An 18,232-nucleotide genomic window follows, 5' to 3' on the forward strand; every position below is an offset into this window, starting at 1 on the left:
TCAAAAGTATAGTTATTTAATTTGTTTAAAAAGGGCCAAAATTTTTGTTTATACCCTCGTGTTACTTACTGTGAGACCTGAAGGAGCGAAAGAAAAGGATAAGTTAGTACTACCGTACAGAAAAGAGACTTCCTACAAAACCGAAGTTTGACAGCGATTCAGCGACGAAACATATGCTGTCCCGTTCTAATGTATGGTACTATCCCTATCGGCTAATTAAGGTTGTCAAAATTAAAGTAATTATCTTATCTGTGGTTGTGCAGGCAAAGGGACGTCAAGTTGTGCCAACCCTAATAATTGCCGAACGGAGCCGAGAATGCCCGAACGCTCTAGTTTCCTTTCCTCCTCCTGGCGAAAATACCAATTTAAATAATGTAATGTGCTGGTGGTTAATTTAAGGTAGTCTTATGTAATACAAATTTAATGTATTATAAGGACCCATTTGCATGCTGCCAAAAACAGCTAAAAAGGCTAGACCATGTAACTTTTATAATATCAATGTAAAACCCTTTATATGTGCAAATAAATAATTATGATTATGATTATGATTATGATTATGAAAGACGAATCTTGTGCGTTGAAAAAATTTTAAGACGCGAGAGGCCAACTTTATTGCCGAGTGAAACACTGGCAAATTCTTTGTTTCGCTATAAAGAGGGGGTGAAGCAATATAATATTATTAGCATTCAGTTCTATTTAAAGTACCTTAAGGTATAAACAGCCCGTTTGCATTGTTCCAGAAACTAATGGATCCCAACAAGAAGAGCTGAGATCGTGAAACATGACGCGGGCCGCCATTATGTTTTGGAGCGAAATGTCAATCGCTGTCATTTTCATTCTTTTGGCAATGGCTTGCGAGTGTACAGCCCGAGATATCAATTTAGGTAAGTTTTTAAAACCTCAACTACAATTAAGTAGGTACATATTATTACACTAAACAATGACTGTTAATGCAGTCGGAATTTTTATTGCCATTAATCGGAACCAAAAGATTATGTATTCATTTTTCATACGTATTTAACGTATTGACAAAAATCTCGATACGTTGACCGGAATTTAAAGTTTTCGGGTAACATCATTTTGCATACAAAATAATTAAATTTAAATTTATGGCAAGTCGTGAGTTGTTGCTTTTGGTAATCGATTATTATTGCTTTTTTATGCACTATGTAGGTATGTACTCGTCGTATCTACATTATGTAATGTTATTTCTTTATTAATGTAAAAATCATCCAATAAGGGTGGAGTTATAATATCCATTCTGTCCTCATATGGTAAATAAAATCACTTCTCACACATTTTAAATTAACAAATTTACACAGAATAATTATAATTACAGCGGAAACCTTAACACCGTCACGGGGACAAATCGATTGTGCCTCAACCCTCTCATTTGGTTCTAATTACTCGCAGGATGCTGCGACAATTATTATAATGGCCAACCAAAATGATCCCCTGGCTGTCGTCTTGGGAGTCATCTCTGATTATTTTGGTAACGTCGGGGGAAGGATGGACAGTTCAGTTTAAGCTGGTTCACGCTAGTGCTATTTGCCGGATGTTTTATAAAAAGCTGTAGGTATACGCACAATTAAAACGGTTGTGAAAAGCGTCATTCCTTTTTCTGTGGTTTTTCTTAGCAAAACAAAAACAACTGTTTTTTTATTAACCTTTTGGTATTAACGACACCCTGTAATGCAGCACGGTGGTATACTTAGTAATTTAGTATAGTAGGTATACCTACTTTCGTCAGGTATGGTTTTATTGATCGATATTTATAATAGAAAATTAATAGTGAAACGTAAAAAAAAGCAAGTTTTTAGCAAAATATTTATCATGGGACCCACATATCTATATATATTTTTTGCTTTGTATTTGCTATGTAGATACCTATTCTGCGAAGGTTCAATACATATTTGCCCTGATCTTATCCTAAATAAACACTGCGTGTTTTGATGGCGCCTCAAAATTTTTTTTTTTTTTTTTGAAATTTAAATTTTACTCTCATTTCAATAGCTTTTATGCAAGGCTAACAAAATCATAAATTTATTAAAATCCTAAAATTGTATATGTGCCTTATGTGCATGCCTTCTTGTTTTTATTGTCAAAGTGTAAATAGGAATTTGGTTATAAAAACGGTTTTTTACTGTATTTATTTAAGACATCGTATCGAATACGCCGCGCGTACATCGACGGAAGTCGGTGCCTTTGCAAATCAAGTGCTACCATCCAGACGGACGCGAGCAGTGCGTGCCTCCTGTAAAGATGCCACGACTGCTGCATCGCCAATATTTGCTGGGAAACTGGCTATTGATTGTGTACCAACATAATAAATCGTGATGCATTCACGGACTTGGTCTTTCGTGACCTATTATGCATTTCGTATTGTTGGAAGAATATTATCGTATATGACTCTTACGCTTTAATTACATGTGATGTTATTCTTTTAAGCTCAAGGGTACTATTTGTATTCTAACAACGTAGATTCGTGAGATGTAATACTTGTTATGCTAGATATTACAATAGAAAAGCGATTATGAAGAATTCTTAGAGAAAACAAGCGGGTGTGGTCTATTATTCTACGAATATGTACTTATTTAAAATTATATTAATTTATAATAATAAATAAATAAAATAAAAATAAATATACATATAATTGATATTATCTACCTATATACGTCCTAATACTGACATTGATAAAATACAGGAACTTACTAATTATGCGTCGCGATACTTAAAGTTCGTCATACAAGGAACACAATTTAACTATTTCCCTCCCAATAAATACGGCCAGTTTAGTAAACAACGATAACTGTCAAATTTTTACAACCCACTCCTCCGACAGCTGATTGCCCTACTGCAGTTTAGGTGGCAGCTATTTAAACAATTGTAAATGGCAGTCAGGGCATTTTGTGGAGCTCTTTATAGCAGAGTAATCGGTTAAGTCATGAACAGGTATATGTTACCGTTTTAAGTGAAAACACGTTTTCTCTAGTTAAAACTAAAAGCTAAAAGTGCATCTCACTAGTGCAGGTGAGATGCATACGTATCATAACAGATACCACACGCATCTTAAATTAAGAACCTGAATGTCTATCTGATTAATGTCTTTGATTCCATTACCAATCAGATTATTAATTTAAGGTGTTTGTTGCCTAACCCTGATATGAGATTTTTAAAGCTCGGTTTGGCCTCTAGGTTGTTTGGTTTTTAGTTCTATTCTATATAACGTTACAATATTTTAAGCTATAGGTATAAATTTACTTAAACGAGGCATGTTTCTTTAAATTCCTGCTACCAAAGTAGTCAACGCGTTGAACGTTATACAATGGACTCCTTACTCCACTGTAACCCGAAGTCTATTTCTTACAGTTGTAAAGATTTTATTGAACAAATCTTAAGTGGAACGGGCGAAAAACTATTTATTTTCCTTTCGGACAGTTAAATTTTTACGGCGTTTTAAGCATCACCGCCACTTCGGGTCGTGATGGAACCCAGTCAGCAGGGTGGTTGTTTATATTGGAATTAGTGAGGATTTAACGATTGTCATTGTTTGGTTTCACGGTACAAGTACGGCAAATACCTAATATTTACAGCCTCGTAGTATTTAAAAAAAAGGCATTTATACCACGTCGGTGGCAATCAAGCATACGGCCCGCCTGATGGTAAGCAGTTACCGTAGCCTATGGACGCCTGCAACACCGGAGATATTTACTAAACTTTGAGACGTGTACACTTTGCATGCTGAGATTTAGCTACACAGGTATAGTCCTGGAATCGCTAACGTTATTAAATGTATAAGTAGTAAATTAGGTAGGTAGTCAGCCAGACACGATTCCAAAAGTAAATGAGATGATGGAAAACCATTTAGGATTGAATTTTAGGAAACAAAGTAAAATTATATATGTGTGTAACGAATGTTTTCTAGGCAATCCTAAGTCTGGCTCACGATTACGCGGATTCTAAGAAACAAATTATGCAAAGTCCGGGCAAACGTTCTATATCGTTTTCTCTAGAATAAACTCAGGGAATATTCTTGGACACCGTCTTGCGCAGAGAAATTTGCCAGATTTGTACTTGTAACATAAACCTCATAAATTTATGTTATTTTCTCTCCAAACAGTACCTTATACAACAGTACATATTTCCTTGCGAATGCGAATCTAATTCCTTAAATAGTGATCATTATTGTATGCTCGAACTGTATTGTACTTACTGTTAAGTAAATACGAAACACTTAATATACTTAGTAGTCGAATTGAAATCGTCATTCGTCATTATTATTTGTTCAATTAGATGTTAAAGTAATATTGCAGTTACGAATGACATTGCTGCTTGAATGTTTTGCAATAACGTTTTTTTTTTATATTGCGGAGCCTTAGTTATGTTGTTATGTATAGTTACTTAGAACTTTATGAATTGACTAAATTTATGTTTTTACGTACCTAGTATACATAATAAAATAGGAAGGAAAGATATATGTATGTGTTATCTAGGTATATTTTTATTGACTGTTTAGCAAATATGTGTCAACCCACATTAATTTTGCAATCAAACGACAACTTTAAGCGTTCATTTTTTGAGTTAACATCTTATTGCCAAATGAATGTAGGTTGACACATTATTGCTTATCAGCATCGCTACCTATATATGCTACTCGGATCAATGCCTCAATAACAACAGAGTCATAAATCGGTCTGGCACTTTTATATATCGCTAGCTTATAACCTATAAGCTGCCTACAAATTCCTATTTAAATGTCGCTCATAACTCTCAGTCTACATTACTTAGCAGCTGCGTACTTCTGTCAGCTGTCAATAAGTCATCCGAAAGGGCATGTTCACATGCGCAAATATGCATGTCACTTTCCTTGTGCGCGCAAATTTAATGCGCTCATAAATAATGACACGTCATCAGCTGTTTCATACATACGTCAGTTTTGATTTGAATAGGTTAAGGATGCGTAGGTTCGTTTGTCAGCTTTTATATATACGAAGTAGTACACAATGCAATTAGTGTGTGATACGTCTATTATAAATTAAAAATGTTGAGCAACTTGATTGGCAGTAAAAAAATTACGGGCAATAGTGTAAATCCGGATGTTTTTCTGCACGTACGCTTTAGCGGCTTTAGGGCAAAAGAAAATATCTGAAGGAGTAATGAGTAATAACTACAGGGAGCAGGTGAACATGGCCTATCCTGCCCAGTGCATGTGGCAAGTCATATGCGCCGCTCTTTGCATTGCGCGTGGCATTGATGTATTCACAGCCACCCGACCTCGCATGCTATTTATCTCCCCTCACTTAGCAAGAGCATTGCTTCAGAGGTTCCATAAATGTGATCTCTGATTATGGCATTAATATTGGAAATCACAAGCTCACACAAACTTTGGTTTAACCGAGGAGGTTAGCTCAGAAAGCAGCGGGAATAGCAATCTTGCACAGCCGCAGCTGCCCTCGGTAAATATTTGCTATGATACCCGGTTCGTTGCTCCAGCTATATTTGTCATAGGGAAGCTGATCCTATTTCATACTAGAATTAAGATATATTGCATAGTTTCATAAAAAAGTGCATATATACATATATATTTTGCCATTTATTTACTTTATAGATCCTAAATGATTTAAGTACTTTTGTTACTTTTGACATCAAAGATTTCCGTAACTATAAGCGCTAATGGCCCTACCCCCAAAATCCAGGTATCGCAACATCAACACTGTCCAAGTCACATGACAAATTATACTCTTACCGGTTACAGCCAAAATATAGCCCCAATTCGGGCCCTTCACAAATGAGTAACCCTTACTGTAACAAGAGTAAGATCGATTTTTCTAAAAGTAGTTAACTTAGTATCCGCAAATATAATATTATATAGTATTTAACTTTTTGAAAGCAGATGTCGTCTTCATTTTACAGTCTGTTGCTATTCTAGGAAATATATTCCGCCATATTTCAGTATATTTCAGGTGCCCAGATGTCGATGTTACGTTTCTCGTTTTGCTGAAATTTCAGAAAGGGATATATGCAATTTGTCGTTTCGGTTTGAATGCATCTGTCTGGATTTATTAGCCTGGTGTTTTCGAGTTTCATTTTGTACTAGTTAAATTTGTACTGAACTTGGGCTTAATTAATGCAATGACTAATTGAAAATTAGAGGGTTATTTGTGTCAGTGTGTCAGATTGAAAACATAAATAAAGTAGTCTTGACTCAGAATGTTTTATAACTATTATAGTTATATATACTTAGGTTAAAAAAAAGTTTCATAAAACTTTCATACTTATCCAAATCAGTTAATTATCCTGCTCCTGCCAACTTGCCTCAAAACGAATTTCTTTTCATTTTATCCCTGACAGCTTTGTAATAGCGCAATAAACCTTATCATAATCGTTTTTTTATTCAATTTGCTGTGTTTAACCTGTAGAACATATAATAGTGTCTCATAAAAACGGATCCCACATTTTTTTCTCCGGTAGCTGGATTTTAATGATAGTATCAATAAACATTTTTTTTGCAAACGTCTTGTTAGCGGCTGCACAAAGCGGTGCAGTTCTGTTATGATTTTCACACAGCACATGTGCTTAGTTGGGACAAGGAACACATAGAGTGCCTAATGCCAATAATTTTAGCAGATATTGTACATATTATATTGTACATATTAAATAATCTATTAGCACATCCATTTGTCAATAAATGCAAAGAAAAGTCATTTGTAAAAATTATAAACGGTACTTATTAACGGTACACTGTATTTAAGAAAAGAAAACTGAGAATACATAATGTCTGCCCTTTTGTCATTTTAACTTTCTTCCTTGTAAGCTTATTGGCTGGCGTTATTCATAAACGCGCTACACACCTCTTGACAGGTTACGCATCGAAGGCACAGACTTCGGCATTCAGCCACGATTGAAAATTGTGTATAATAAAAATATTTTAGACGGCTATTATATTAATCAAATTAAATATTTTTAAACATAAACAAAACTATTAAATTATAAACGTCAGAATTTTAAAACTCCCTTATATCTTGACTAAATTAAAAACAAAGTATTTTACTTATAACCTACTTTGTTCGTTATGAATTAGTGACAAAATTAAAAAAAGAAAGCAATAACTCCCTAGGGAGTTATAGCTCTTTTTTCACAGTCCATAACTCCCGCGGCAACAATATAGGCCCTTACCCTTCAGTACACCTGCATGAAATAAGATCTTTTTCGAGCAAGTATTTTACTTATAACCTACTTTGTTCGTATGAATTAGTGACAAAATTAAAAAAAGAAAGCAATAATTCCCTAGGGAGTTATAGTTCTTTTTTCACAGTCCATAACTCCCGCGGCAACAATATAGGCCTTTACCCTTCAGTACACCTGCATGAAATAAGATCTTTTTCAAGCAAGTGTGATGTAAAATGATTTGCACATGCTCTTGCGCTCACGTCGCATAATTTTACAACTTCTGCAATGTACCTATGTAAGATCTATGTACCTCTATCCTCTATGTAAATTTGACCCTCTTCCCGACTTCCAATGAAGCTGAAAATTTGCATAAATCGGGCTGATCTGATGATGGAGACAGGAGGTGGCCATAGGAACTCTGTGATAAAACAATGAAACCTAATTGTGTTTGGGGTTTTTAGAATTGTCTCGATGAGTATTAGTTGCCTGTGGAAAGAAAAGCACAGTTAGTGATAAAAGCTTGTACCGAAAATGAAATTTTTGCCAAAAACTTATTAAACATCTCGCTCGCTTAACTTTTTCTACTACTAACTGTACTACAAGAGTTTCGTGAAGCTATACCTAACAATAAACTCTTGGATGATTGTTAAGACCTGTGGCTACATTACTGATAGTTTTATTAGGTTTTATTGTACAGAGTTTTAGTAGATAAATCTACGAGAGACTTTGTATTATTTTGGGCATATGTACCTAAATACCTTGTTATCTAAAGTTGCATACGCATGGCTCCACTACTTCCTTAGTGCAAATTTATTGCCTTCTTTTTTTGTCACTGTTTATATCCAAAAAGACATCGGGTCGCGTTACGCAAAAAAAAACACATGCATGTAAGCGACAAAAACAAACGCGTGGTTGGGTGTTAAAGTTCATGTCACTAAATTCAGAAAAATTGTACGTTTATAAATAAGATTACGTATTAATTAGTACATATGCAGCGTAAATCTTTGATCGAGCCGTCTTAATAAAAACATTAAATGGGTATTTTACAACTTGTGTCCGGTATATTACGTATAAGTTATTAAGTCCATAAAAGTTACTAATATCAATATATTTTTTAATGTAAACGAATTTCCAATCGATAAGTAAACAAAGAAGTAAACCGGGGGCGTTTTGTCTATTATTACCACCGTACATTGCGGCTATTTCCAGCTCTTGTCCCTTGCCATTAGCGCGGGTTCAAGGCTAGCTTTCTGTACAAATATTTACTTAGTAGCCGTGTAGTGCGCTGAAATCAACGCCGTCCATGGTTTCTATGAACTATTATTAGTTGGACTGCGTTATGGAATAACGAACTAAGCGATAAAATCGAAAAAAGAAAGTTATTAATGCAGGCCGAATCTGGGTATGAAAATCTATGTGCTCGACTATTTATGTGATCAATAATCATGTTTATAGACTTATTATAAGGGGTAGAATCAAGCGACACATCAAACTATGTTAGGGCCTATGCACTATCTCGTTACTTAAAAAGGAATTAAGCGCCAAAGTTACTTTTCCAAATTATAATAACCATACATTTCAAATTGCAAAAACGAATTAAAAGCCTAAAATCTGTCGTTAATTCTTTTAGTTTCAATGATTTATAAACGCAATATCGAGTTCACCGCCTCCACATATATGTGTCGTTTAATTCTTTATAACATTATATCAAATCGCACTAAGTATCTTTCGCTTCCGCACCTCAAACAAATCGCATTAAAGTATCAAGCGACAATATGTCGCATAGTACGTACTATACTACTACGAAATAAATTACCCTCATCGTAGATTTAGTGCAAAAAGGAGTTCAGCGGAAAAACGCTAATAATTTCAAAACTGATTGTCGCTTGATCGCTTATTCCAGTAGCAGTTTGTATAGAATGCAGTGTTAACAAGTAACAAATTTGTATGGTTGGGATTTTCTATAAATATCTACATTGTGTGAGATAAGTACTATATGTGGGCTATTTAAGTACCTACCTACCGACATACACTTTATTGACCGGTTTGTTTTGATTAAAAAAAAGGCCAACTTCTGACTTAACAGTAACAAAGCAATCATGTGTTTGTGTAGTAAATAAAACCAAAATTAGTTACGGTTGGGAAACCCGATCAGTTGTTTACTCTAAAAGCAAAGATTCCTGGTAAAATGCTCTAGCAGCCCGGGGAATAGAGATCAAGAATTGTGAACAGTTTGTAATTGCTTTTATAGGGTTCTGAGTACTGATTTTTCAAGACATTTAGTCTTGACTAAGTACAATTGTGCTATTCATTTACATATCAAATGAGTAAGTAAATTAGGTTTAATATACAGCCGATCACCGACCTTTAACGCTCCAAAAAAAGCTAGGTACTAATGCAGTCATGCTATTAGCGTACTTTTTCTGTGTCTGGGTTTTTCTATGCCGGTTGAGGTCAAACTTAGCTAGAGGAATAAATCTGTGGGCGCTGTAAAATTAAAAACTCATTATTTTTTTAAATATATTTACGTTAGGTTCACGGTTTTTGATTTGAATATTTAAATAGTTTGTCGCATTGTTAGTTGTGATCAAAATTTGTATATAAGTATAGGTTTGGTTTAATTACTAGCGACAGCATGTTAATTCACTGTCTATATCCCGGTTAATATAAGTCTAGCAATGTGTAAGAAGTTTGTTGGAATTCTATATATTTTTACCGAGCTATAAACCGATATTTGTAACTACATACTTTCATAGGAATCGTCGCAACCACAGTACAATAATTATAGAGATATTATCAGTAGGTACCTACATGTTTTTTTTTAATCTGACTTACACTTAATCACTATAGGTAAACAGTGTGATAATACCTACCATTTAAAACCGAACCACTAGCTTTGGATTGACTACATCAGTAGGCCACTTTAACTCATGATGTTTGTCATCCACTTTACAGTGAACGGTGTGAACAACGGAAGCCATGTTGATTTTCACTTTTTGAGACGTTTTTTACTCAGTTCAAATCAAATGTTTTACATAGGTACCTATTTGTTTTGGCTGGTTTTACTTGCTTCTTTATCTTGTGGTGGTTTTTGTGGTTATTAAGTTTTTAACCATTATCTTCACAGTCGAAGTGATGCTTTAGATAACACTCCTGTATGGCAACTAATTGTTGCATTTATACATTAGGCCTATTTATTGTCAATTTCATTTATATACGTACGTAAATAAATCCGTTGTTTATGAAGGCATAAAGTTTAATTATGTACTAATAAAATAAGACTACCTACTAGGTCAATTCCTCATTTTCTAGGTTTATCTCTCAACCAGGAAATGCAAGTAAACTATGATACTGTTTGATCGACCATTATTGTTGTTAGAGACAGTAATTAACGCTTAATAATAGGGCATAGACAATACCTAGAATAACAACTTTCTAGTTTCAATGGGCAATGGACGGTTAAATTATCTAGACCTCAATTGATATCTGACTGAAACGAAATACTGTAGTCGTTAAAAAGACCGAGAAGGTGCATAAGCGCAAATGTGGGCACGACTAAAATATGTAATTTGTTATAGTATATGCCTGACGAATTGTGTAATTTATTTGCCGGTTCGCCGAGGTCATCTTAAGTTTAATACACGTATACGGTACAGGTTCATTGAAATAAGGATCTAGTCGATAGTAACCAGTTTGTTGTATTTTTATTATTATTGGCACTTAGATAAATAAAAGCGTACTTGTATACTCGTATATGGCATACTATAATTACCTACCTATAATTCATATTGAATTGTCAGTCAATACAAGGATGTAACAAAAATAGTGGGGATCCGTTTAATATTCGGTATCGTGTTCTGATTAGCAAATGCAAATATGTAAAAAAAATTGAAACGATTTGGCCTGACTGGTTGACTTTTTCTTCTACTTTTTCCTAATCAGAACATGATACCGAATATGCCCTTAAAAGGATCTCCACTATTTTTGTTACATCCTATATATGCTTCTAGCTAAGAGTTGAAAATAAAAGTCTAGTTACATAAAACATAATGATAATTCATATAATGCACTAAGCTGTGCATTATATGAATACGAGTACTTGTCAAGTACATATTAAAAATTTTAATGAGCGGTAAAAGTTAAACAAAGGCTTCAATGAATATTCCTATGAAGATGCAGCGTCGCTAAGAAAATATAATTAAGTATAAAGTGTACTTAGTTAAATTAATTGCATCTACCGTGATTGTAGCTCCGTTATTAACGGCGAGATGAATCATGACCTTGTTCGGCGAGACGCCCGGCAGACACCGCGCTGTTACTCATTCGCATTATTATAAGTGTCGCTGAAACTGTACTGTACAGTTAGCATAGTTATAGTGACGTACGTATCTATAGGGAATTTTAAATAGGGTTACTGCAAAATTGTTACGATACTATTAATTTGTAATCTGAAGAGTCGTGCAGGGTCTAGTTCGATGCGAACGAAACAAGAGGCCGACTTGGTTCGTCAGTCGTTGATGAGCTTCTTACGTGGTAGAGCTGGGGGGCTGGCGCGGCGCGGTGTCCCACTAGCAGGGTTCCCATATGTTGTGCGGCGTTAGGAGTAGTAATTGATACTTAGATACTTGATACAATACTGATTTATTGAGGATGTGCAGGATTTATATACTAGTCATATACATGCGTTGCCATTCAGATGACATTTAACAATTGAATAAATAATTAATATTTAAGATCTATAATTAGGACGTAACCTTTTCCTACGTAGCAAGTCTACGTCATACCTGCACTACAGATGCTGGCCAATCTATACCTATATTATAAATGGTATGGTAATGGTAGTTAAATCAATCATAATATTCCAATATCTACTGCTATGTCATGCTAGTATTCAGTATCATTCAATCAAGCAGCATCAGATTAAAATAGATGAATTGAAACAGATTATTAAATTGCGAAGTTGGCAACACGCTCATCAGCAACGTGTGGCGAATAGTCCCTATAGATTCTTTAAATTATGATATGCATTTGTTAGTGAATGAATCTTAAATCTCAATTGAAACCGTTTATTGCTGCTACCAACGGTGTAATAAAGGGAATTAAAGCGGAATCTCTGTCAACTTGGGACGGAATATGAAATTGGTCCGCTTTATGGAACGTTAAGACCAATAAATAGGATCGCGTTCTCGCGTTTTATAAGACTTGTAACCATATTTGTTAGAAATAGCGGTAAAAATGCTGTCATCAGCATTTTACTAAAACGTGAGCCAAATCTCTAACTCATTCAGGATATTACAGATTGTGTGCTCAGTACCTACCTGATTTAATTAACGTTGGCAGTCAGCTACCGTGAGTGAGAGTTGCTAAAGTTTCACTGATCAAAATCTTAACCACTATCCAAGGAAATGTGCTAAGCTTATTAGAATATATGAAATAAAACTATGAAAACGGATTATATCGCGTATATTGAATTTATAATACATCCCGACGTTTCGAACCCTTTACAGCGTTCGTGGTCAACGGGTGACTGAGGAAAAATTACAAAGTCCAAAAATACCCCTACTAAAATAATGAACAATCATAGACTATAAACTTTAAGGCTGGTTGTACATGCAAAATCGGTTCATAAGGCTAGTTATACACTACAATTATTTTCAAGTAAAGATATATACGCGATAAAAACTACGCCGGCTCCAACCCTACACCACGGACCCGAGAAGATTTAATTCCCTCCTAAATTGTAGGAGGGTATCCCAATATGGGACCGGCAACAAACTCGGCGGGACACATCTTTTCAAAACATATTATACTCAGAATGTCCAACATCATCCAACACTAAGGTCTCACAGTCTATGTCTCGCTTGCTCCTTTATCAGATGGACTACAGGATCCCAAGCTGGTGGTAGAGAAAAGCCATCTTATTAGAATATAGTCAATGCATGATTAAAAACATATTTCATTTTGCGCTGTTACGCAGCATTTCATACGATAAATAGCAATTTTTCATCTGAACAACGACCTGTATAACAAATCCCTTTTAATATTTATTAGTTTTACCTATATTATACAACTAAGCATAAAGTAATTCTGGCTGTCGCCTATTGCCATGCGCTAAACCAAAAGGTACTTATTATTTAGTTGTCCAAAGACACATACGTCTTTTTAGTATATTACAGCACCGCAGACTAGTCGGCTGACTCACGGCTAACATCTGAGATGCGCAGGAGTAGCGGAAATGCCTAATCTCACCATTAGCAGCTTCACTTAGTTCGCACATGTGCTGGAATGTTTTTGGAAAATAATTGTGTTCCGGCCAATGCGGGAGATACCAGCAAGCAGAGGAATTTGCCAGATTCAGTGCGGGTTGAAAATAGTCGAATAGGTACATTTTTCAATTTATATTTACACGCTTTTACATTCCTAGCTTTACTTAATTATGTTGATAGTTATTTAGCCGTTTGGTTGGGTTACTCTTGAATTCAAATTGGTATCAAAAGCGTTCCTGTATTTCGCTTTACGCCGTAAGGGTAGGCGTAAGGTTATAAAAAGATAGGTGAAATAATATTAATGTTGGTATTTTATTTATTTTATTTTATTTATTTGGAAATCCACATATATAACACAAAAAATATAGTAGATACAGAAAACCAATTATAGGAACTTACAGGTATTTAATAGGCTAACTACGATGCGAAGTTGCGAACCCATGCAACGCCGAACGAATGAAACTGCATCTATTATTCTGCACTCATGGTCAATCCTTTTGTGGTGCATTACGTGTTGAGCTGAGGCCTCGATACAGTCAGCAAGAGCTTCTATATAGGAGCTGTTGTTATGGCATATTTTTTTTATAAATATTTAAGTACCACCCTATTTTTTGAAACCGATACAAATTCGTCATAATTTTAAATTATATAATTTCATAGTTTTATTAAATTGTAAAAAAAACATTTTTTTTCTAAAACTAGGAACAACTTATTTAAAGAAGGTAGATTAAATGGCGTTGTTATTTTTCTATCCGTTTGGAGTTTCATTAAGATTACCTAATTTTACGGTATCAGCTAATTATAGGAACATATGTTTGACTTTTATACAAAAGAGTTGAAAATATCTGCCATGTTGGTCCTCTGTTCATCTTATGAATGTTTTATCCTTCTACGGCTTCTACCTAGTGCCTTTAATTTTTATGGAAGTCTTTACGAAAAAGTAACGTTACTTGAATAAACCAACATCTTGAGAACATTACTCGATTACAGAACACATGTTGAGAACTGTACTCGATGCACGTATGAGGCACTCGATTACTGTTAGGTATACGCAATATTATTGTGCCGAACTTGGCCAACGTTTATCATATTCTTTTAGTCCTGTACGGAACTGATTGATATAGAACTTTATAGTTTTGTCGCACGTATTATATAAGTTACGTGCACTATTTTAGGTATAATGTGAAATTACGTCTAGAAGAGGTATAATAATTAGGAAGCACTGTTTTATGGACTCGTTTCTTTCTTTATTTCTTAAAAATAACTTCCGCTGCAAATGCACACTATGAAGTTCCTTGACTATCTTAATGGTCCAAAATCCCATCCATCCGGGCCCGTTGACTAATAACTTCCTACAGTCAGGTTATTCGGTGGCGACGACAGCTAAATTGTGCTCGGAATGGACGAAATGGATTGAAATACAAGTTTCAGGAACTAAAGAGAGCAGGAAATGTGAGTGCATAATATGTATAGCGAGAACCTATTATGTTTGTTCCATAGCGAAAATGAGGGATTGCTCTTAAACTAAATTTAATATATGAATAAATATATTATCAAAATATTCTTAGGTAAAAGCATAATCTTCTAAATTATTAATAAATCATATCTGGTAAATTAATAAATCTGTTGTGCTTGTATATCTCTACATGTTTTATTGATCACAACTATGACTGATCGATTGTAAATTGAATACACGTATGAGTAACAGTTTTTGAATTTACCGTTTGAAACGTATTGTTCTCTACTTTAATACCATATGTAAGTATGCATTGCAGCATCTTATATTACTAGAATATTGAATGACTTATACTATGTACAGTCACCTGCAATATTATGTTACACAAAGAAGGCCGCAAACATATCTGACACGACCTTATTTGTAGAGCCATAAGAGCGTGTCACATATTTTTTCGGCTTTCGAAGAGTAACATTTATTGCAGGTGACTGTACTATGTGTATTGTGCACTTAGTACATATGTTACTCTTCTATGTATACCTACGATTAACTACGTGCTAATACGATTTTTGTTATTATGTAAATGCTACCACCTACTATGTTTACTCTGTGTTTTTATTTTTCACAATCCGGGAGGTTGATGACATTCGTTAGTTCGATATGTATTTTTAGATTTGCGTACTAACGTGCTACGTATAATTGATAAAAATACTAGTACTTTGTAATCCACATTCATGCAATAAATAAAATAAATGATTTCCTAGATATGCGTTTGCGTCAATGAATGATATATTATGATATTGAACAAAGGATTTGTAATGATTTACAGTGCGTTTGTTGTACTGGTTGTACTACTTGTACTCATAGGTCAGGTAGGATAAACGTTAAATAAAACGGTATAGGGCTTAAGGTTAAAACAAACAGGATTTTTTTACCTTCGTTTTAATCGAGTTCAAGAAAAGAATCAGTTTCTCAATTCGGATGATACTTCTGGGTTAAATTTTAAATGTGCCTCCTGATCATGTTATATTTGTAGGTATGAAATCTTCTCGTTTGATATCTTTCAATGGTCCGGTTTGATTAAATTTATCGCCCTACTTTAATGAAATTATACAGATTATACTCTAAATCATCAATGTTTTTAGGAATTCTAAAATGTTTACCATTAAGGCTGTATTACTTTGGAAAATCTACCCGTACCATGAGTCACTGACAGTGTCAAAACTGACATACGCTAACGTCTACGTAATTTACTTTCTTTACATCTAGCTCGCACTAATATGCGAGTACGAGCGAGATGCATAGAAAGTAAGTTACGTTGTCGATAGCGTTTATGTCAGTGCCAAACTGGTGGTAGGTAGCCACTAGCCACACTGATAGGTGCGAAATTTGTGAAATAATGGCCATCAGTCAGTTTAATTTTGTATATATTTATTTATCGTTTCTTATCTTAGAGTGAGAAATTGGTGTTTATACAGGAAACATCGCTTTTTAAACGTCATACACTGAAACGGAGTGACGTGTGACATGCGATACCTACCCACCTCGGTACCCTCTTCTAAACTACGTCTACCGAGACATAATGAACCCTATGGTAATAACATAAGGTTCAAATTATAAATGGCGATAAATCGACTGTAAAATTGAGTAGAGTATCATTTTAGAATCGTCATCGATACTCGACGCCCTTTTCACGTGCGTTTTTTAATTGCGTTATATTTCAAAGAGTTTCGTATGCTTAAAATTTTACTACCTATATTATAGGTAGATAATAAATGACACTTTCGAAGTTTAAAGTTCTTTGGAAGCTAAATCGTGCGAGAGGGACATCGCTATATACGTGCATGGCATGGTATTGTCTTGCTCACATACCGGAGCGGCGTGCACATTTGTATCAGATTGATATCCGCGTTATTAGACAGGTTTTGATGAGGTATTAATAAACGTCCAAAGAACAGATGGTAATATTGCAATAATAGCATTTATATCATGTACTGTATTTTTTCATCTTTATATTTGCATGAAATCAATGAATTCTGACGCTAAACATACATCATAAACGTATGTCACAAAAATACGACATGTTACGACATTTCATCATACTTCAAAGGACGATACTTCTATGCGACGAATAGATGAAAGAAGCCATATTTTTAATAACAGTCTACTTTCAGAATATAAAATATTATTAAAGACGACACCGACGTCCGTTTCCTCTTTTGAAAATATAGAAGATGCCTCAAGATGCAAGTTTCTCAGTTAATCAAGCCAGAAGTTAAGGTTAAAGTCAAAACCTTCAATGTAAAATTCTCTACGGAAAGAGAAAATTCGTGTAATATAAGAGAACCAATACATTCTATGACTTATCTTTCCGCAAAGACCGGGGTGAAAAGGGATGGCTGGGGTGAATAGGGACAAAACTTAAAATGTGATTTACCTGACAATTTCTTAATAACTACCCACACAAATAGTATCATACAAAATCTACTATTATTTTCTATCGAATGGTACAATTTGTGTGGGTTATTTTTAATAAATTGTCAGGTAAATTACTTTTTAATTTTGTCCCTATTCACGCCAGCCAACCCTATTGACCCTGGTTGACAGTACTTAGGTAGAGTTTGAGTTACTTATTGGACTATAATTACTAATCATAAAAGACACAAACGCTATCGAAATAGTAACTTACTTTCTATGCATCTCTCTCGTACTCGAATATTAGTGCGAGCGAGATATAGAGAAAGTAAATTACGTAGACGTTAGCATATATGTCGGTTTTGACACTGTCAGTGACTCATGGTACGGGTACTCATCGTGCTTTTTGTGTGTCACCAAAATAATTCTCAAGTCTTAAGATCGCATAGCATTCCTTGTTCCAAAATGGCAGGTAATGTCGGCTGTACACACTCGTTGAGAGCACGAGAGCACCGCTCCAATCCAATCGAAAAAGCGCGAGATGAGACAAGGAAGAGCGAGACGAGAAGAGAGCAGCAAGTACACACTCGTTCTCGGCCTGTCTTGGGGTCTCTTAACGAGTGTGTACACCCCGCATAAGATTGTAAGCTCGCGGGCCGACAATGTCGCCAAATTGAAATGTGATACATGGCTTCCGTCGTAGTCGTAGTTTGTAACGGTTTGTAGTTATGTCAAATATGCATGTCTACTTTCAAAATGTGGCCAGAAAACGTTACGAGTCCCTAAGATTTCTTACTGTTTTGATACCTACATTATAACATTGTTATTGGTAATTTCATGTGATTTGTTTCTTTAAATATCTATATTATTTTCTAACTTAAACTTTTAAGTAAGTAGGTACGGCAGTTTATTTAGTTTTACCATA

General features: G+C 34.8%; 1 protein-coding gene across 2 annotated transcripts in view; it reads left to right on the forward strand.

Moving 5' to 3' along the window:
• The window catches only part of LOC134745698 (fibroblast growth factor receptor homolog 1-like), a 92,302-nt gene that overhangs the window by 42,121 nt on the left and 31,949 nt on the right, over window positions 1-18,232 (forward strand). For both annotated transcript variants that reach the window (XM_063679816.1, XM_063679817.1), the window contains exon 2: window positions 741-884. In XM_063679816.1, coding sequence (XP_063535886.1) covers window positions 782-884 — 103 coding nt within the window. In that variant the 5' untranslated portion in view covers window positions 741-781. The remainder of the gene's footprint in view (window positions 1-740; window positions 885-18,232) is intronic.

Source organism: Cydia strobilella, chromosome 1, assembly GCF_947568885.1.
Source record: "Cydia strobilella chromosome 1, ilCydStro3.1, whole genome shotgun sequence".
In the NCBI taxonomy this organism is placed as follows: Eukaryota; Metazoa; Arthropoda; class Insecta; order Lepidoptera; family Tortricidae; genus Cydia; species Cydia strobilella.